We start from the raw sequence: 20,832 nt of genomic DNA, 5'->3' as shown, positions 1-20,832 counted from the left end.
TACTGCTTTGTTTTCTGTTATCAAATAGTATTCATGGTATTTTAAATTTTTTACTTTGTTCAAATGCTGATTTTAGTATATTTTAAATTTAAATAATTTTAACTGTACATTATTAAATTGTCTTGCTTTTCAAGTGGCTGGTTAACTTGTTTTGATGGTCATTATGGAATTGCAGGTTAAAGAAAGCAAATGGCTTGTCAAATGCTTCCTTAATTACTTGAGACATGACAAAAACGAAGTGAATGTTCTCTTTGATATACTTACCATATTCTTATTTCATAGTCGGATTGACTATACATTCCTGAAGGAGTTTTACATTATTGAGGTACTTCATTATTGGATTTGAAATTCCTGTTGAGATTTTGGTTCATTCTTATATTTTATTATGTTGATGCCTTTTAGGTGGCAGAAGGTTATCCACCAAGCATGAAAAAGGCTCTTCTATTGCATTTTCTCAGCCTTTTCCAATCAAAACAACTTGGTCATGACCATTTGGTGATTGTGATGCAAATGCTCATTCTTCCAATGCTTGCACATGCCTTTCAAAATGGTCAAAGTTGGGAAGTTGTTGATCCTTCTATAATAAAAACAATTGTTGATAAACTTCTCGATCCTCCAGAGGAGGTATATAAATTAAAAAATCTTCATGATTCAGTTTTTTTTTTGATATAGCTTTGTAAGCTCTTCTATGTCTCTCAATGCATTCTGTCCCTCTTCTGTAGGTTTCTGCTGAGTATGATGAGCCTTTAAGAATAGAACTACTGCAGCTTGCCACTTTGCTTCTTAAATATCTTCAAAATGATCTTGTCCATCATAGGAAGGAACTGATAAAGTTTGGGTGGAATCATCTTAAGCGTGAAGACACTGCAAGCAAACAATGGGCATTTGTGAATGTTTGCCATTTCTTGGAGGCATATCAAGCCCCAGAAAAAATAATACTCCAGGTATGGAAACATCGACTTCTTTTAAAATGTTCCTTATTCATATCTTGTAAACATGAACAGGTGAGAAATTGAAAGTAAATGAGAGAAAGTAGTGAAAAATGTGAAAGGAGAGAGTTATGTATTTGTATTGAGAGAATTTTGATCTGAAAACTACGATCGGTGTCTCTACATGCTGGGAACACCTATTTGTAGAGATCATAACAGGATTCGTATAACAAAGTTAGTTTTAGATGTGAGACTGCTACCATGGAATTTAACATCTCTTGAACAGTCTTTTAACAACTCTAACAGCCTGTCAATCTAACAGAATTTGCTACAATTAATGCATGTGACAAAATATACCAACTAATAGACGATTAAGTAACTAACACAATTAATGTGTGATAGAATATACAAAATGCAGCATGCCACACATACTCTAACACCACTCCAGTTGTCATCTAAATGATTGAGTGAAATATATAAATGTAAGGTGGTATAGTGCTTGGATGCTTTCTTGCAAAATATGGCTAATCTGTTTACCATTTAAACATGTTTGACAAATAATAGACATTTAGATTTGAACATGTTTTGACAAATATCTTTCATGTTTTGCTCTTGAAGGCACTGGATTTTATGGCATGTAATCATGTCCAGTTTCTTTCCCTTTTTATGGGTCTGTTTTCCATAGAAATTGGATATAGTCTTGTGCTTCTAAGGGTGCTTTTTTGGGATTTAAGGAGCTTTCAAGTCAAAACTAGATGCGTAACAGATTTCTTACAGAGCCTAGCTAATGGGAGTTGTTTTTGGCTTTATCTGAAATATGAATGTACTTTGAAATACTGTCTTTATTTTGTATCTAACTGAATCTCACTGGCAAAAATAATGTGTGTATATCTGTACCCTGACACTGATTTGCAACTGCAGGTTTTTGTTGCTCTTCTCAGGACCTGCCAACCGGAAAATAAAATGTTGGTCAAGCAGGCTCTTGACATTCTAATGCCAGCACTGCCTCGACGTTTGCCCCTTGGTGATTCTCGGATGCCAATATGGATAAGATATACCAAGAAAATCCTTGTTGAAGAAGGTCATTCAATTCCGAATCTTATTCACATATTCCAACTTATTGTCCGCCATTCCGATCTCTTCTACAGCTGCAGAGCACAGTTTGTTCCTCAGATGGTGAATTCTCTTAGTCGCCTTGGATTGCCTTATAATACCACAGCAGAGAACAGACGTCTTGCCATTGAACTTGCTGGATTAGTTGTTAACTGGGAGAGGCAAAGACAAAGTGAGATGAAAGTTGTTACTGATTCTGATGCACCTAACCAAATCAATGACGTCTTTAATCCTAGCTCGGCTGATTCTAAGCGATCTGTCGATGGGTCTACATTTCCTGAAGATGCAACTAAGCGAGTAAAAGCAGAGCCTGGTCTGCATTCCCTATGTGGTGTCATGTCACCAGGTGGTCCTTCATCAATCACTAACATTGAAACCCCTGGATCTGCCAGTCAACCTGATGAAGAATTTAAACCAAATGCTGCAATGGAGGAAATGATTATCAATTTTCTTATCAGAGTGAGGCTTACTTCTAACCTGCTTTTTTACATTTCCATGGTGATGATGCTATTTGGCTACCTCAGCAAAAAATTTTACATTTATGAAAACACTATATCCAATATTTGATGTTGTGGATGTTTAAATCATGGTTGCTTTCCCTAATGCTTGTAAACTTGCAGTTTGAATTTGATGATGTTGGTACTTGCATGGCCATACTATCTTTTATTCTAAAAATGATTTATAGTTTGTGCAGCTCTTATCTGCCATCCTTATGCATTAATGGTTTAAAGGGTATTGTGTCAATATTCACTTGCCTAATCTCAGACACTTCTAAGTAGTAGCTGCATGGAAAACAAATATTTTTAGTTGCATTTTATAAGTTTATTTTTTTTTTCTTAAACTTTTATGCCAATAAAAATTAGATACCATGATAGTTAGATAAGTTGGTTTATAGATTTTTTGTGGTTGGGATCCTAGTTTAGATACAGATCTATGGCTGCCTAATTCTTGCACTAAAGCGTGTATTCAGACACCATAGCTCCGCACATAATGACTCTAGGATGTAAATACAATAGTACCACTTGTACTGATATTACTACTATAGATAATATATTCATATTTTTGCCGATAAAAAAAAACATTTAATGATGTTTGCAATGACTCGTGCTCATTTTTAAAATATGTATTATGATATTCTCGTTATAAAAGATTTTTTTTGTTACTTTTAGATTAATTTTATATGTTATATTATAACTGTGTCGTGTCCTAATTGATTTTTAAAATTTTACCAAATCCTTGTGTCCTGTGTCATATTTGTGCTTCATAGTCACCTGCCCTTTGAGGTCTAGAGATGACAAGTATGATGCTGAGGCAAAAGTATGATTGCTTGTTGAAAAGATTCACAATGTATACTCAACAACCCCTTCTAGAACATTCCGTTTCTGTGGATCTTATTGATTATTGTCTCTGATTTTTGGGATTAGGTTGCTCTAGTCATAGAGCCAAAGGACAAAGAAGCAAGTGCCATGTACAAACAAGCTTTGGAGCTACTGTCACAAGCTTTGGAAGTGTGGCCAAATGCAAATGTAAAATTTAATTATTTGGAAAAACTTCTGAGCAGTATACAGCCGTCTCAAGCAAAGGATCCATCCACTGCACTGGCACAGGGTTTAGATGTCATGAACAAAGTTTTAGAGAAACAACCTCACTTGTTCATAAGAAATAACATTAACCAGATTTCTCAAGTAGGCCTATCGTTACCTTTTGTTTTATTTATTTATTTACTCAATGATTCAATTTTTATATTGGGTAATTGTTTTTCCTCCCAGATTCTTGAACCATGTTTCAAGCATAAACTTTTAGATGCTGGCAAATCTTTTTGCTCACTGTTGAAGATGATTTTTGTTGCTTTTCCTCAAGAAGCAACTACCACGCCTGCTGATGTTAAGTTGTTGCACCAGAAGCTTGATGATTTGATACAGAAGCATGTTACCACTGTCACAGCTCCTCAAACGTCTAGTGATGATAATAATGCTAGTTCAATTAGTTTCCTATTGCTTGTCATAAAAACCTTGACAGAGGTACAAAGGAACTTTGTTGATCCTTTAATTTTGGTTCGCATTCTTCAACGGCTGCAACGTGATATGGGTTCATCGGCAGGCTCTCATTTAAGACAAGTATGCTGGTTTTCCTTCTGAATTATTTTTTTTTTTATTGAAGTCTAGGATTAAAATGAATTTTCTATTAAAATAAAAATTATAGTAGAAACAAAAAGAATTAGAGTTAGAATTTAGAGGAAAAATATGCATGATAAATCAGTCAACACATGCATGCATTAAAATCATGTTCATTATTAGTTTTAAAAATATCATTTTTCTAATCAGTACTATTCACCTTAGTCAGTTAAGGATAATGACACTGGCTATAGATGTGCTTAATTTTAACCAGAGTGAAGTAGTTAAGTGTTTATGTCAGTTCCTATATTTCTTTTTTGGATACATGCCAATTTCTATTTATATCTTCCATATATTCTGCTTGAAAATAAAATTCCATGGTGTAATTTAGTAACACCTACCAAGCAGGCATTCCCTGTGCCTTTTTTTTAGTCTGAATCTGGTATACTATATCTATCCAGGCCATTCTAGTTTGATTAACATATCTTGTCTTATTGATTGTTATTTGTTTTTGGTTAAAATCTGTAACAATTATGCTTGATTTATTTCTCTGTTTCTAATCTTTTTTACTTAATAAATTTTCCTACATTATTAGGGCCAGAGAACAGATCCAGATTCAGCAGTCACATCTTCTCGTCAAGGTGCTGATGTTGGAGCAGTTATTTCAAATCTAAAATCGATTTTGAAACTTATCACTGATAGAGTGATGGTTGTTACCGACTGCAAGCGATCTGTATCCCAAATATTGAATGCTTTACTCTCAGAGAAAGGAATTGATGCTAGTGTACTTCTTTGCATACTTGATGTGGTTAAAGGTTGGATTGAAGATGACTTCTGTAAACAAGGAACTTCAGTCACACCAAGTTCCTTTCTTTCTCCTAAGGAGATAGTTTCTTTTCTTCATAAGCTGTCACAAGTTGATAAACAAAACTTCATACCCGTTGCTCTCGAAGAGTGGGACAGGAAATATCTTGAACTTCTTTATGGGATTTGTGCAGATTCAAATAAGTAAGTTATTCATTTTAAGTTTGTCTGTGTTATGCTTGAATTGTATTCTGTCTTGATTATTTTTAAATGATTTCCAGATATCCTTTACCCTTGCGTCAAGAGGTTTTCCAGAAGGTGGAAAGGCTATTTATGCTTGGTTTACGAGCCAGAGATCCTGAAGTTAGGATGAAATTTTTCTCTCTCTATCATGAGTCTCTCGGGAAAACTCTTTTTACCAGACTTCAATTTATTATCCAAAATCAAGACTGGGGGGCATTGAGTGATGTTTTCTGGCTTAAACAAGGCCTTGATCTTCTCCTGGCAATATTAGTTGAGGATAAGCCTATTACACTAGCTCCAAATTCTGCCAGGGTTCAACCACTTTTGGTTTCAAGTTCTATTCTGGAATTATCTGGGATGCCACACAAGGTTAATGATGTATCTGAAGGATCTGATGATGCTCCACTAACGTTTGAGGCCCTTGTGCTTAAGCATGCACAGTTTCTTAACAGCACGAGCAAACTCCAGGTAAACTAAATGTTTAATGTCTAAGGTTTTAAGTACTAATTGTCTGTCATAGTTAAGGTTGTAAATCTTTAGTTTTATTGCCTTGGTTATTTTATTACATAATGAAGGTCCAAGATATAGTAGCGGCACAGTACTATGTGGAAATTTTCTTATATTTTAAAGTGAAGAACGTTGTTTAAATGATGAAATCTTTTGTTTTTTGGCATTTTACTTCGGATTTGTCAAATTGAAGAGGACTACAGTCCTATCACCATTTTCTGTGACACCCTTTGTAAATTTGTAACTATCTGTTGTGCAATTATCGACAAATATTTTACAGTCTCTCAATGATAAAAATTCTTCCAGGTGGCTGATCTATTAATTCCATTGAGAGAGTTAGCCCACACAGATGCTAATGTTGCATACCATTTGTGGGTACTGGTATTTCCAATTGTCTGGGTTACATTGAATAAAGACGAACAAGTAACACTTGCTAAACCAATGATTAATCTTTTGTCTAAAGATTACCATAAGAGGCAGCAAGCCAACAGACCAAATGTTGTGCAAGCTCTATTAGAAGGGCTTCAGTTGAGCCATCCTCAACCCAGAATGCCAAGTGAGCTCATTAAATATATTGGGAAAACATATAATGCATGGCACATTGCACTGGCTTTGCTGGAAAGTCATGTTATGTTGTTCCCGAATGATTCCAAATGCTCTGAGTCTCTGGCCGAGCTCTATCGTTTGCTCAATGAAGAGGATATGAGATGTGGGTTGTGGAAGAAGAGATCAGTCACTGCCGAAACCCGGGCTGGGCTTTCTCTTGTTCAGCATGGTTACTGGCACCGTGCCCAAAGCCTGTTCTATCAAGCCATGGTGAAGGCAACTCAAGGAACATACAATAACACTGTACCCAAGGCTGAGATGTGTCTATGGGAGGAGCAATGGTTATACTGTGCCAGTCAACTTAGTCAATGGGATGCACTAGCTGACTTTGGCAAGAGTGTTGAGAATTATGAAATTCTGCTTGACAGTCTTTGGAAACTTCCTGACTGGACGTATATGAAGGAGCACGTCATTCCCAAGGCTCAAGTGGAAGAAACTCCAAAGCTTCGTCTAATTCAAGCATACTTTGCTCTTCATGATAAAAATACAAATGGAGTGGGTGATGCTGAGAATATGGTAGGTAAAGGTGTTGATCTTGCTCTGGAACAATGGTGGCAGCTGCCTGAAATGTCTGTTCATTCCAGAATTCCTCTCCTGCAGCAATTCCAACAAATAGTTGAAGTTCAAGAGTCAGCTAGGATTCTAATGGACATTTCCAATGGAAATAAACTCTCTGGAAATTCGGTGGTTGGTGTGCAAGGAAACCTTTATGCCGATCTGAAGGACATTCTTGAGACGTGGAGACTAAGAACTCCAAATGAATGGGATAATATGTCTGTTTGGTATGATTTGCTGCAGTGGAGGAATGAAATGTACAACTCTGTCATAGACGCTTTCAAAGATTTTGGCACCACAAATTCAGCACTTCATCATCTTGGTTACCGTGACAAAGCATGGACTGTCAACAGGCTTGCTCACATTGCTCGTAAGCAAGGCCTTTTTGATGTTTGTGTCACCATACTTGAAAAATTATATGGCCATTCAACCATGGAAGTGCAGGTATGATAACCACTTCTGTTGTAGTTAGAGGATTCTTTGCTTTTATCATTATGTCAGTATCTATACATTTTGAATTATATATGGGTCTATTCTTCGGGGTGGGATTTACATGCATTGTATTGATAATTGTTCTGATAATTTTTTGACCTTATCATCATATGTCAAGTTCTGTTTTATTTCTGGAGTATGTGTCCATATTGGTGCATACATAGGAATTCTTAACAATTACATTTGCATATATATATGCATAGCATTAGTATACCTGTTTTATTTCCGGAGTATGTGTCCATATTTGACTACAGTGAACTCTGATATTTGAGAACTTGTGTAGACTTTATCTGATCTGCTCTTTTTGATGTATTTACAGGAAGCATTTGTTAAGATAACTGAACAGGCAAAGGCATACCTAGAAAATAAGGGAGAACTTACAAATGGTATTAATCTGATCAACAGCACTAATCTAGAGTATTTTCCTGCAAAGCACAAGGCTGAAATTTTCCGTCTGAAAGGGGATTTCTTGTTAAAATTGAATGATTCTGAGGCTGCTAATCTTAACTATTCAAATGCTATTAGTCTTTTCAAAAACTTGCCTAAAGGATGGATAAGCTGGGGAAACTACTGTGATATGGTAACTACTCATATCTGTTTTTCATGTTACTTTCTATGACCATTAAGTATTAACTTGAGCTTTGTACTTATCTGTCATCTACTTCAAATAGGCTTACAGAGAAACTCAGGATGAGATTTGGTTGGAATATGCTGTCAGCTGCTTATTGCAAGGTATAAAATTTGGTGTGTCCAATTCAAGAAGCCATCTTGCTCGTGTGCTTTATCTTCTTAGCTTCGATACTCCTAATGAGCCTGTTGGAAGGTCATTTGATAAGTACTATGAACAAGTACCACACTGGGTTTGGCTTTCTTGGATTCCACAGCTCTTACTCTCCCTGCAGAGGACAGAAGCTCCTCACTGTAAACTTGTTCTTTTGAAGATTGCAACATTGTATCCTCAGGTGATGTTTGCATAATTGCATTTGTTCATTGGAAATGTTTTTTAGATCCTAAATTATCTTACTTTCTTCTCCTGAATTTCAGGCTCTGTATTATTGGTTGCGCACATACTTGCTGGAACGACGTGATGTTGCCAATAAATCTGAACTTGGTAGAATAGCAATGGCTCAACAAAGAACTCAACAAAGTGTTTCTGGTACTACTAGTGTTGGTTCTCTTGGTGGGTTGTCTGATGGAAATTCAAGAGTACAAGGTCCAGGTGGCAGTAACTTGCCATCTGATATTCAAGTTCACCAAGGCTCCCAGCCAGGTGGAATTGGATCTCATGATGGTGGAAACTCACATGGGCAAGAACCCGAAAGGTCTACAATTGCAGAAAGCAGCATACACAATGGAAATGACCAACCTTTGCAGCAAGTTTCTGGAAATGAAGGTGGTCAAAATACTTTAAGACGTCCTGGTGCTTTAGGATTTGTGGCTTCAGCTGCCAGTGCTTTTGAGGCTGCAAAAGATATAATGGAGGCTCTTAGGGGAAAGCATGCTAATTTGGCCAGTGAACTCGAGGTGATTTTCTTTCAGGGGTTTATGTTTAATTTGCTTTGTTTAACAGTAATGCTATGCAACCTCACCATCTCCCAACCTTTCTCCCGATTGCATGTGTGAAAGAGTTCTGCACTTGGTCTCAAAATCAAACTAAATTATTGCTGCTAGCACTTAGGAATTAGGACAAACAATGGGATAACTGTATACATTTATTGATTGGAGCTATGAATCAATTATCAATGTAGCAAATTTGACATGAAGGGAAACACTGAACAAAGGCACATGAAGAACTGTAGATATTTGATATAAACTTGGATATGTAGCAAAATTTTCTACTTTTGGTATTTCCTGGAAGCTCATCTTTCATGTTGTTTGCATAATGTTTCTGTGGATTGAACTAGCAGTCTAGCACCGAATTAAAATGATTTGGTCATACCTGTTATGTTGTGAATTGTGCCAATGTATCTGAAAATAACATCTGGTTCATGTGTTGCCTAAACTACAAGATACTTGGATGATTATGACAACATTTTATTTTGCAGACCCTGTTAACAGAAATTGGTTCAAGGTTTGTCACTCTTCCCGAAGAGAGACTTTTGGCAGTGGTTAATGCTTTGCTCCACCGCTGCTACAAATATCCAACAGCTACAACTGCAGAAGTTCCTCAGTCTCTCAAGAAAGAGCTCTCGGGTGTTTGTAGGGCTTGCTTTTCTGCTGATGCTGTAAATAAGCATGTTGATTTTGTAAGGGAGTACAAACAGGATTTTGAACGTGATCTTGATCCAGAAAGCACTGCTACTTTCCCATCCACTTTGTCTCAACTGACTGAGCGGTTGAAACACTGGAAAAATGTTCTTCAAAGCAATGTTGAGGATAGGTTTCCAGCAGTATTAAAGTTGGAAGAAGAAAGCAAGGTATTGCGGGACTTCCACGTTATTGATGTTGAAGTTCCAGGGCAATATTTCACTGATCAGGTGACTGCTTCTGGTTTTTTTTTCAAACAATGTCAAAAGCCTTATATATATATATATATATATATATATATATATATATATATATAAAACCTCAAGTTGACCTGGGGAGTATTTGGTGCATCCCATACTCATTCTTTGTTTTATTTTCTTGCAGGAAATTGCACCAGATCATACCGTGAAGTTGGATAGGGTTGCTGCTGATATTCCAATTGTGCGGAGGCATGGGAGCAGTTTTCGGCGCTTGACTCTAATTGGCTCTGATGGTTCCCAACGCCATTTTATTGTCCAGACATCTTTGACTCCCAATGCTAGAAGTGATGAACGCATACTGCAGCTTTTCCGTGTGATGAACCAAATGTTTGAGAAGCACAAGGAATCAAGACGCCGTCACATATGCATTCACACACCGATAATTATTCCTGTTTGGTCCCAGGTTAGTTAAATTAATTTTCCCTGTACATTTTTTTCTTTTTTTCACTTCTATTTCTTTTAGAGAGATAGACTCATGGTCTTGATTGCAATCAAGACTACCATGACTGCAAATGAAACCTTTACCTACTTAAAAGTATATTTTAATAATCCTACTTGAATTTTTGCATGGACAGGTTCGCATGGTAGAAGATGATTTGATGTATAGCACTTTCCTTGAGGTCTATGAGAATCATTGTGCTAGGAATGACCGTGAGGCAGATCTTCCAATAACCTATTTCAAGGAGCAATTGAACCAAGCTATATCTGGCCAAATATCACCAGAAGCTGTTGTGGATCTCCGTCTGCAAGCCTATAATGAAATAACAAAAAATCTTGTTAATGACAACATCTTTTCACAGTATATGTACAAAACTCTACCTAGTGGCAACCATAGTTGGGCTTTCAAGAAGCAATTCGCCATCCAGTTAGCCCTTTCAAGTTTCATGTCCTTCATGCTACAAATTGGTGGGAGGTCCCCGAATAAGATTTTGTTTGCAAAGAACACTGGAAAAATATTTCAAACTGATTTTCACCCTGCGTATGATGCAAATGGATTGATTGAGTTTAATGAGCCTGTCCCATTTAGGCTGACAAGGAATATGCAAGCCTTCTTCTCCCATGGAGTGGAAGGCCTTATCGTATCTTCAATGTGTGCAGCTGCACAGGCTGTGGCTTCACCTAAAGTGAGAACTGAGAATACATACATACATAACAGAAACTTGAATGCTTTTCAATATCAATATCTTGATTTTAATTCATGTCATGCAAGATCACCAATTGATTCGTTCTTAAATTACTGGTATTGCAGCAAAGCCAGCACCTATGGCATCATCTAGCAATGTTTTTCCGTGATGAGCTACTGTCTTGGTCTTGGAGAAGACCGCTTGGGATGCCCATTGCCTCTATGGCTGCAGGTGGTACTATGAGCCCTGTTGACTTCAAACAGAAAGTTATCACAAATGTGGAACATGTTATTACAAGGGTTAAGGGAATTGCTCCTCAGAATTTTTCTGAAGAGGTGAGCAACTAACAAAATTGCGTGCCCTTATCAATTTTCTGAAATTATTTATCCTTTGCTTTAATTTATTTGGAAATTCTACAATCAGGTTTCCTTTCTAATAGTATTTGATAGATGAAATGTAACAAATTTCTTAGTATATGATGGGTTAGTAAAAATAAAGCAATCCATTTTTATCCTTTGGACAAGTTTATGGATGCTCTTTAATAAGTACCAAGACAAAGGGGAAGAAAAGGGGATCACATGGTATATTGTATGCTGCTATTTCAATATTTAGTATTTACGTTTGTTTTTTTATACAGGAGGAAAACGTTATGGATCCACCACAACCTGTGCAGAGGGGTGTTACTGAGTTGGTTGAAGCTGCCTTGAACCCAAGAAACTTGTGCATGATGGATCCAACGTGGCATCCCTGGTTCTAAGTTCTGATTCTTGAGAAGTATGTAGCAGGACCGTAAATATGTGTGTACATATTCCAGCTACTAATTGTGTTGAAACCCAATTGTAAATCATTATATTGGGTTTCATTTATCTTCTATAGGCTATAGAGCGATTCACCGTAGAGTATTAGCCACAAGAACATGACCCGGTAGGTACCCATTTTAATATTACGTGGTCGTTGTTTTGTACAAGTGATCCGCGGGTTATTTAACGCGGTTCGACGCGTGTACATCTGTAAATCATGAGTAGAAGACGATTTTTAAAATTTGTGCAGAATTAACCTGTTACTTCTATTATTTAACTCAATAGATAACTACAACAGTTGCCCCCCAACGGTAGGGATTTTATCCATCAAATGAAAAACTATATTTCTATAACAAATGAAAGTAAAAAAAAAAAACACTGATTATTAAAATAATATTTGTTACATTAGAATATAACTAAACACTCAAATTGATTCCTAAGATTGTATGAATTTTTTTTTGAAAGGTTTTGTATGAATTGAATATTATAGTCCATGGGGTTTTAAAATCTTTTTAATAGTGCATGATTTTTAATTAGTCTTTCCTTTTTATTCTTATATACAAAATATCAGTGAAATATTAAATGAAAAAAGGACTAAAATGAATATACAAAATCAGAAATAAAAGGTTTTTGAAAATCTTGGAAACTAAAATTGCTCGATCCATTCAATCTAAATATCAAGAATGAAACTATACAAAAAATTAATACTTAGTTTTTTTATAAAGAAAAAAGAAAAAATATTTTGTAGAACGTAGAATTCTTGTTTTAACCAAGTCTTAGAGTATTTGACAGTATCTTTTTTAGCCATCTTACAATATTTGTTAGAAAGATCCTCATTATATCCTATGAAATTAATTATCCATTTAATTCGGTGAATTAAGTTGAATTTAAAATGCGAAGCATTTAGGTACAAAATAATTTCATAAGAATGCAATCAGTTTTACATGGACGTTTGATCACTAAATTGTGGTCCGTCGTTTTCCATTTATTTTAACAAAAAAACCAAAGAATCTACCAGTGAACTACGTCGAGACCAAAAGAAACAAAACAAGAACTTAAATGACAATTATTGGAGAAGCATTCATGAATATGCCAAAAAGTCCATCTAGGAATCACAAAACAGATTTTCCCTCCTCTTCCTCATAAAAGCGCAAGTGTTTTCCTTTTGAAGTTGGCAATCCTTTCAAACGCAATATGTTAGATGAAGAATCACTCTCACCAAAGTTTTCTTCCACCTCTTCTTTCACAATCTCATCATCACTGTTGTAAGCAAATCTTGTGTGCTTTCCTTCAAATTTTGGAGCTATCCTTTCATTCATGCTAATGTTGTTCAACCCTACACACAATTCATCAAGCAGCAACCCTCCATCATTTTCTTCTTTTTCTTCTTCAACATTTTCAGAATAACAACCTTCTTCATCTTCAGCTATTTCCTCATCATCTTCATCATGGGTGCTTGCATTGACCTGCATTGACCATATAGAACTCATAGAAGCATCATCATCTTCTATGAAGCAGCTCCTAATTTCCCTTTCAGCTTGTACTACTTCCTCATAACTCAGCTCAGAGAAACATTCTTCTGATGCATTCGAAAGTTGAGATTTCTCTGAGAAGTCAAATAAAAGGGATCTGCTTATCACACTCTTTTCAGATTCAGAACCATCAAATACATGATTCACCACCTGCCACCAAAAGTTATGACACAACATTAATTAAAAATTTGATGATATTATGTCATGACGCATAAAATTTAAAAAGATAAACTATAAAATTACCTTGTTTTCAACTTGTTTCTTATTTTTAAGGATTTGTGGAAGAAACACTATATATATATATATATTTGGTTTCTTTATTTCTTATACAAGCATTTAAAACTAAAAAAAAAAGATTAAAAAATGTTTCAGAATTATAAATTAAGAGTGAAAACAAGAAACGAAAACAGAAATAAACATGGGGTGGAGTGAAAAAAAAAAGTTCTTATGCATTCCTGCATAAGAATTCAATATACTCTTTTAAAAAAAAAAAAATGGGTTTCATTAAACAATTCAATACATGTTTGACTCAGATTATTTAAAAATGATGACCTTTTTTTTTCGTGTGTTATTTTAAAATGAAGCTATAATTTCTTTGAAAATAATTCCAACCAAACACGTCCTAGTTCATTCTCTAGTTGTCAAAAGAACACGTTGTTAGGCATTATCCATTGGTAAAGAATCGACAAACCTGAGGAATTAGTGGTTGTTGGAGAACAACAGAAGGGGTGGTAACCGAAGCCAAACCAGAAAGATTCTGAATTTGAGGCGTATTCACGGGCATTGGTGCAACAAGTTCCGTACTTTCAAGCGAGAACTTGGAAAGTTCAATCTCCTCTTCCACTTTAAGCAAAAGGGTCTTCACTTGACCCCTCAGCAAGGCTTCCCCAGACCCTGGCGTGTTCTTTATTTTGCTTCCTCTCTGCTTCGCCAATGGGGTACCAAGAATTACCCCATTCGCAAGTCCCACGATTGGGGAATCATTTGTTATGTCTATTAGTGCGGATTGGTCTTGTTGTTGCACCCTTGATTTTGACTTTGATGCGTTCTTTTCAGAATCTTCAATCTTTCCTGCAAAAAGACAAATGAATGATGTTATTTAAGGTGAGTTTGGAGAAAGAAAAATTGAAGAAGAGAAAATTACTCACTGGAAACTGCGATGAGGGCATCATTGGAAGCAGACAAAGCCTGTGATCTTGTTACTCTTCTGGTGGATGATGGGGTCTCCATTGAAAATCGGATGCAAAGATAACCTAATAATTCCAAAAGGTGAATGTTTTGCTCAGAAAAAGATTGAACGAATTGCAGAGAACAAAGTTGTGGGGTTTATAAAAGACGGTGAATATGATCGTTGACGCTTACGCGTTTTTACTAAAACCTTTCTGAAAAGGAAGTAGCCGTTAGTTTCTGCTTTTTGAATTCTGGGCCCTTTTTTTGTGGGCTAATGTGAGGTCTCGCATGGGTTATGGACTTATGGCGTTGTAGTTTTCTAAACGTTGTGCCTGTTCACTTAAGAATTCTGGAGAAAATTGCTTAACAAAATAAAAGGAAAAATAATTTAACAGTTAAGCATTGCGAATGATTCACTGTCAATTAATGAAGCTTTTTTTTTTTTTACTTATTTTTTATTGAATGATAGTCTAATATAATTTTTATAGTGATGCTATTTGTTATGAAAACATGAACACATGAATTGCAAAAAAAAAAAAAAAAGTGAAATGGGTGGTGGTTATAAGAAAAATATTGCTTAAAAAAGTTTTAAAACATGAAAGCCTGTTATTGATGGAAATAACTACTAACTAGTCGTGTTTTTTTTATAAGAAAAATGCATTCCTAACAAATATCATTTTCCTAATCTTTATATTGTCAAGAATATATATATATATATAGAATAATTTTGACAAAATTAATTGTTTGCTCCTCTGACTATTTAATTTGAGCCTGGGTCAGGGTTAGTCAACATAACCAAATTGAAACAATAAAAGTTAGAAGACTAAAATGGAAATAATCAGAAATAATTATAAATATTAAAATGGAAATAATATAAAAAAATAGAAAGATGACATTATTGATTTTTGTAATGATTATCTTTTAAAGTAACATTTAAATATAATTTTTAATTTATTAATAATATAAAAATCTTTATACAAATAGTGTATGAAAATTAAATTCATAAATATATAAAAAGTTATCTTTATATAACAAGTCGTTAGTTTGAACGGTTCAGAACTTAACCCCTAAAGTAAGAGATGTTTATGAAGAAGAAGAATTCTTGATTATAGGTAAACATTATTCACTACACTACGAGGCTGCATAAACATTTGGAGTTGCCATTTCATGTGAAAGTATCATTATGTTTGTTGGTCCTTTAATTTTTGGTTTGTGTTAAAAGGAATTAAAAAGCATGATATATTGAAATTATCTATATAAACACAAAAATAAAATAAAAATATTTTCTTAAATTAATAGCTTCTAACTTGTTCTATCATTTTCGTTTATCTACATTTGAAGTTTATGCACTAGAAAGAATCTGATATAAGAAAACATATCATTTTCCACAAGACTTAAATTATGTGAGCAAAAATAAAAGTGAATAAGGCATATTAATATATTCTTAAAGTGCATGTTAAGTAACATCATAATATTTTACTGTAAAAAAATAAAAAAAAATCATTGAGATTTATACAAAAACTAACCTAAAAATCTTAATACGAATAAAATAAAGAGATTAATTTTAATTTACATTATTAATTAATTAAAATAAGTCTAAATACAACTTTTACAATAATTTATAAAAATTAAAAAATTGATCATATGACTATATAATCGGATGATAATGCAAATACTTTTACACAATTACATTGATTTAAAAAATGAAAAAAAAAACTTTAAAAATAATTTTAATTCAAATTTTGAAACTCTTTGTCTTTCCATAAGATTGAGTAAAATGAGCACATTATTGTGAATAAAATAGTTTCTAGAAAGAGGCAGAAGGGTTGGTAGCAATGGATCAGCTGATTTCTAACATCCCAAGCTTTAATTAAATCATTCATAAAAATAATAAAAAAATAAAAAAATAGATCATTCATTCACAAAGGAAGGCTAGGAAGTTAGTTATAGCACCCATTCCCTCCTCTTTCCATTCTCCTAACCATTAATATAAAAATATCTTTTCATTCTCTTATGCATCCCTCCTCAATAATCTTCGGTTCCTACGTTCGTTCATTAACACAAAACACAATATGGCACCGGCAAAAACGCTGAATTCTCTTGTTGAGGAAAAGAGTATTGAGTCTCGTTTTGTTCGTGACGAAGACGAGCGTCCAAAGGTCGCTTACAACGAATTCAGCAACGATATTCCAGTTATTTCACTTGCTGGATTGGAAGAGGAGGATGGGCGCAGAGGAGAGATATGCAAGAAGATTGTGGAGGCCTTTGAGGAGTGGGGTATTTTCCAGATTGTTGATCATGGCGTCGACACCAAACTCGTGTCGGAGATGACTCGTCTCGCCAAAGAATTCTTCGCTTTGCCACCCGAAGAGAAGCTTCGCTTTGACATGACCGGTGGCAAGAAGGGAGGTTTCTTAGTCTCCAGCCACCTTCAAGTAAATTATTTCCCAAACCCTATATTATGCACATGTGATCGATGTTTCTACATAACATAACTTTACTTTCTTTAATTTGATTTCATCCACAAGGTTTTTTTTTTTTAAATGAATCAAATTTTAATCACTAACGATGATAAAGACAAAACCTAGGTATAAAAAATAGAGTTTCATCTATGATAAAATTCGATTTGTAACTCATGGGATCTGAATTCCCACCTACTGACCCTGCTCGTTGTGCATAGAGAAACTCTAATTTTAACATGGAAATAAGATCAAAAGTACTTACTATAATACTGAATTTAAGTTTTGTCTCAATGAAAATTAATGTTCTCAAGGTATTAATTAAGAAAAAATAAATAAAAAATAGTATTGAATATTTATTCTTTTAAAGTAGTTAAAAATATTCAATAAAGCATATTAAATACTCATTAATAAATAATGACGTAAGCAACATCTTCATTAAATAACGCAAATATCATATACTAAATATAATTATTTTCATATAAGATTTTTTATGAAGTGTAAAAGAATTATTAAAAAGACGATACGATAGAGAGAATATCTCTATATATAATTATTCCTCCTTTATATTATCATACCTTAAAAAACATAGACACGTGAATTGTATGACTGATATATAGGCAACAAAAGAAAGAGAAAGAATTGAATTCATTTTATTTTCCTGAGAACAAGCTTAATTTGCATGGCATGCAGGGAGAAGCGGTGCAGGATTGGAGAGAGATAGTGATATATTTTTCACAGCCAATGAAAAGCAGGGACTATACGAGGTGGCCGGAGAAGCCAGAAGGGTGGAGAAAGGTGACGGAGGAGTACAGCGACAACCTCATGGCTTTGGCATGCAAGTTGTTGGAGGTGTTGTCTGAGGCTATGGGATTGGATAAAGAAGCAGTGAGGAAGGCGAGTGTGGATATGGACCAGAAGATTGTGGTCAATTTCTACCCGAAATGCCCTCAACCGGAGCTCACACTCGGAGTGAAGCGTCACACTGACCCGGGCACCATCACCCTTCTGCTTCAAGACCTGGTTGGTGGTCTTCAAGCTACAAGAGATAATGGCAACACTTGGATTACGGTTCAACCCATTGAGGGAGCTTTTGTCGTCAACCTTGGAGATCATGGTCATGTAAGTATATTTGCTATACATTTTTTCTTTCTTTATCTTTAAAATATTGGTTAAGAAATTTTAAAAAATATTATTTATTATATAAATTATAAAACAATATAAAAAAGATAATTATCAATGTAATTTTTTACTTACCAAATAAACATATTTTTACTTTAAATTATTTAATCAATATCGGTAGGTATTTGTTAGCATTTTTCTTTATTTTTATATACTTTTTAGTTTAAAAACATTTTACACTATTAATTAATTAAATACATATATATATATATATATATATATATGTATATAAATTTTTTACATTAATTATTAGTATATGTTCACTATTAAGTTTGCATATAAATACACCACTATTTTATTATGGAGTACTTGATTTTTATATTTTGAAATTTAAAATCATAAAAAAATATGAAAAATTATTATAGCGTACAAATAACAAAGTCCTAATGTCTTTAATGAAATAATTATCCAAAGCTTTTGGGGAGAATTAATGCGGTACCGTATTAATGTTTGTGTTGTCCTCATTAAATTACTTATTATTATTATATTAATCTTATAAATGAATTTAACATCATACTTAAATCAAAATTCTTAATCTCATGTTTATAAATATTTCTTCCATTTATGATATTTAACTTTTTTTATTTCTACCTATCTAGTACTGAGAGAATTCAATTAATTTATGCGGGTAACATATTTGTGATGCAGTATCTGAGTAATGGAAGGTTCAAGAATGCTGATCACCAAGCAGTGGTGAACTCAAGCTGCAGCCGTGTATCCATAGCCACATTCCAAAACCCAGCACAAGAGGCAATTGTGTATCCGCTCAAAGTTGAAGAGGGAGGCAAGCCTGTGCTTGAAGAACCAATCTCATTCGCCGAGATGTACAGAAGGAAGATGAACAAGGACCTTGAGATTGCTAGGCTCAAAAAGTTGGCCAGGGAGAAGAAGCAGTTGCAGGACTTGGATAAGGTCAAACTAGAGTCCAAGCCTCTTGATGAGATTCTTGCCTAATTAAGTCCAATACTATATATTATTGCATGTCTTTTAATTTTTGCATGCTCATCAAACATTTGCCTAAGTCTTAGGACCTGATCGATGATAGGATATGTGTAAAAGTCTTAAGTGTTACATATATAATCACCTGTATATACATGAAAATTAATAAGCCATTTCCCACTTATTGCCTGTATAGGCTGTGAGGAATTGAGAATAAATAGAATAAAAATTTGGCTTTTTATCAAAAAGGGATATTCTTAAGTGTTATTTTTCACTTACGATTTCTGAGTTAGGAGTCGTAACATTTATTATGTTTTTTTTTTATTTTTTTAATTGAAGTTGTAAAATTATTTATGATTTTAGTTATTTTTTTTATGACTTCAAAGTGATAAGGATTTTTTTTTTGTTTTACAAGTTACTTAAACATTAAATTTTCTATGACTTCAAATTTATAATTTTTTATGACATTAAAAAATTATAAAAAATCCTATTTTTTATGACTTCAAATTTATAATTTTTTATGAGATTAAAAAATTATAAATTTGAAAAAAATAACTTAAACATTAAATTTTTTATGACTTCAAATTTCAACCAATAATTTAAAAATATTGACTTAAAAAAAGAAGCCATCAATACGAGTATGTTTCTCCCTATTTTATGCATCATATTTTTGCTTTATTACATCTTCACTATATTTATTATTATTTTATCTTTTCGCATATGATATGAGATGGAAAACCATGATTTGAGGCAAAGTTGCTCACAATGCAAGTAGAGTTTCCACAAGCAACATATTGATTGATCAAATTTCTAAGAGTAGATGGACTGAGGCCTACGATGAAGGAACACGGTATCGCCATATGACTACCAACCTTGTCGAATGTATAAATTCTGTTTTGAAAGGAGCCCAAACATTACTTATTATTGCCTTAATCAATGAAACATTTAATAAAATAAATGATTCATTTGTTACTAAAAGCATCAAAATCATGAATATGATAAAGGCAGAACGTAGATACTCTGAAGACGTATGTGTCATGATGCGAGAAAATCAACATATTGTTAACTCGCATTATGTTTGCATGTATGTTCAAGAAACATGAGAGTTTGAGGTTCAAGAAATTACAAATACGTAGCTTTCTCGCATTGTAGACAATTTGAATGAATGGTCGTGTGATTGTGGACAATTTCAAACACTTCGACTACCTTGCTTGCATGCAATTGTACCATGTGCTTTTATAATTTAAATTATGATGACTTTGTTGACCTTGTATACAAGTTGAAAAATATTTTCAAAGTTTATCCGCATCACTTTCATTCCCTTGGAAGTGAAGACACATGACCTATTGAGGTTCACATTTTATGTTTGATCCTTCGAAATGACGACAGACTTCAGGAAAACCGACCACTACTCGAATACATAATGAGATGGACTAACCAATTCCAAATAGACCTAAGAAATGCTCATTATGTAGAAATGAAGGACATAATTGTAATAATTATCCATATAAACAAGTACATAACTAATATAACTTGTACTTTTTATGTTTTTCTTTCATTTGTATTGTCCATTTTATACTAAGGTATTAATTATGTTGTTTTTAATTTTATTATGTATTTTTATTAATAGATTATCTAAATTTTAAATAAACAAAAACATTTAAATAAAATAATATTAAAAATATATAACATATTTTTAATAATAAAATATTAAAATAAATTAATAACATATAAAATAAAACTATAAAAAATATAC

The 20,832-nt window shown here is 33.8% G+C and overlaps 3 protein-coding genes across 4 annotated transcripts in view; 2 read left to right on the top strand and 1 right to left on the bottom strand.

Annotated features, from left to right (window-relative positions):
- Positions 1-12,046, top strand: part of LOC114419833 (transformation/transcription domain-associated protein-like) — a 37,408-nt gene extending 25,362 nt beyond the window's left edge. Inside the window, exons 19-35 of the mRNA XM_028385634.1 lie at positions 176-325; positions 403-624; positions 723-944; positions 1,851-2,501; positions 3,467-3,727; positions 3,812-4,159; positions 4,752-5,164; positions 5,242-5,671; positions 6,017-7,315; positions 7,683-7,943; positions 8,035-8,325; positions 8,408-8,887; positions 9,409-9,840; positions 9,995-10,273; positions 10,446-10,994; positions 11,120-11,329; positions 11,632-12,046. Of these exons, the coding sequence (XP_028241435.1) occupies positions 176-325; positions 403-624; positions 723-944; positions 1,851-2,501; positions 3,467-3,727; positions 3,812-4,159; positions 4,752-5,164; positions 5,242-5,671; positions 6,017-7,315; positions 7,683-7,943; positions 8,035-8,325; positions 8,408-8,887; positions 9,409-9,840; positions 9,995-10,273; positions 10,446-10,994; positions 11,120-11,329; positions 11,632-11,751 (6,618 nt within the window). The 3' untranslated portion in view covers positions 11,752-12,046. The remainder of the gene's footprint in view (positions 1-175; positions 326-402; positions 625-722; positions 945-1,850; positions 2,502-3,466; positions 3,728-3,811; positions 4,160-4,751; positions 5,165-5,241; positions 5,672-6,016; positions 7,316-7,682; positions 7,944-8,034; positions 8,326-8,407; positions 8,888-9,408; positions 9,841-9,994; positions 10,274-10,445; positions 10,995-11,119; positions 11,330-11,631) is intronic.
- A 650-nt stretch (positions 12,047-12,696) lies between these two features.
- LOC114419818 lies at positions 12,697-14,661 on the bottom strand. 2 transcript variants are annotated; one of them, XM_028385619.1, is made up of 3 exons: positions 14,475-14,661; positions 14,018-14,400; positions 12,697-13,476 (listed from the first exon to the last, which is right to left on the bottom strand). In XM_028385619.1, exons 1-3 carry the CDS (start codon positions 14,554-14,556, stop codon positions 12,907-12,909), a joined length of 1,035 nt encoding a protein of 344 aa, XP_028241420.1. In that variant the 5' UTR covers positions 14,557-14,661; the 3' UTR covers positions 12,697-12,906. The 2 variants fall into 2 exon arrangements, with proteins under 2 accessions (XP_028241420.1, XP_028241426.1); XM_028385625.1 differs by having other exon boundaries at positions 14,018-14,397; positions 14,475-14,659.
- Positions 14,662-16,361: 1,700 nt separating this feature from the next.
- On the top strand, positions 16,362-19,242 carry LOC114405690 (naringenin,2-oxoglutarate 3-dioxygenase-like). The gene is made up of 3 exons (XM_028368152.1): positions 16,362-16,931; positions 17,649-18,077; positions 18,786-19,242. The coding sequence occupies exons 1-3, from the start codon at positions 16,569-16,571 to the stop codon at positions 19,089-19,091; spliced, it is 1,098 nt and encodes a 365-aa protein (XP_028223953.1). The 5' UTR covers positions 16,362-16,568; the 3' UTR covers positions 19,092-19,242.
- The last annotated feature ends 1,590 nt before the right edge of the window (positions 19,243-20,832 follow it).

The sequence above is a fragment of the Glycine soja genome, chromosome 1 (genome assembly GCF_004193775.1).
Source record: "Glycine soja cultivar W05 chromosome 1, ASM419377v2, whole genome shotgun sequence".
NCBI lineage: Eukaryota > Viridiplantae > Streptophyta > Magnoliopsida > Fabales > Fabaceae > Glycine > Glycine soja.
This window is presented reverse-complemented; position numbering and strand designations above follow the sequence as displayed.

Coding starts and splice junctions, on each gene's coding strand:
- LOC114419818 (XM_028385619.1), bottom strand. CDS start 14,556: ATGGAGACCCCATCATCCACCAGAAGAGTAACAAGATCACAGGCTTTG. Junction 14,401..14,474: donor TGCCCTCATCGCAGTTTCCA/GTGAGTAATTTT, acceptor TTTGTCTTTTTG/CAGGAAAGATTGAAGATTCT. Junction 13,477..14,017: donor AACAACCACTAATTCCTCAG/GTTTGTCGATTC, acceptor TTTTGGTGGCAG/GTGGTGAATCATGTATTTGA.
- LOC114405690 (XM_028368152.1), top strand. CDS start 16,569: ATGGCACCGGCAAAAACGCTGAATTCTCTTGTTGAGGAAAAGAGTATT. Junction 16,932..17,648: donor TAGTCTCCAGCCACCTTCAA/GTAAATTATTTC, acceptor CATGGCATGCAG/GGAGAAGCGGTGCAGGATTG. Junction 18,078..18,785: donor ACCTTGGAGATCATGGTCAT/GTAAGTATATTT, acceptor TTTGTGATGCAG/TATCTGAGTAATGGAAGGTT.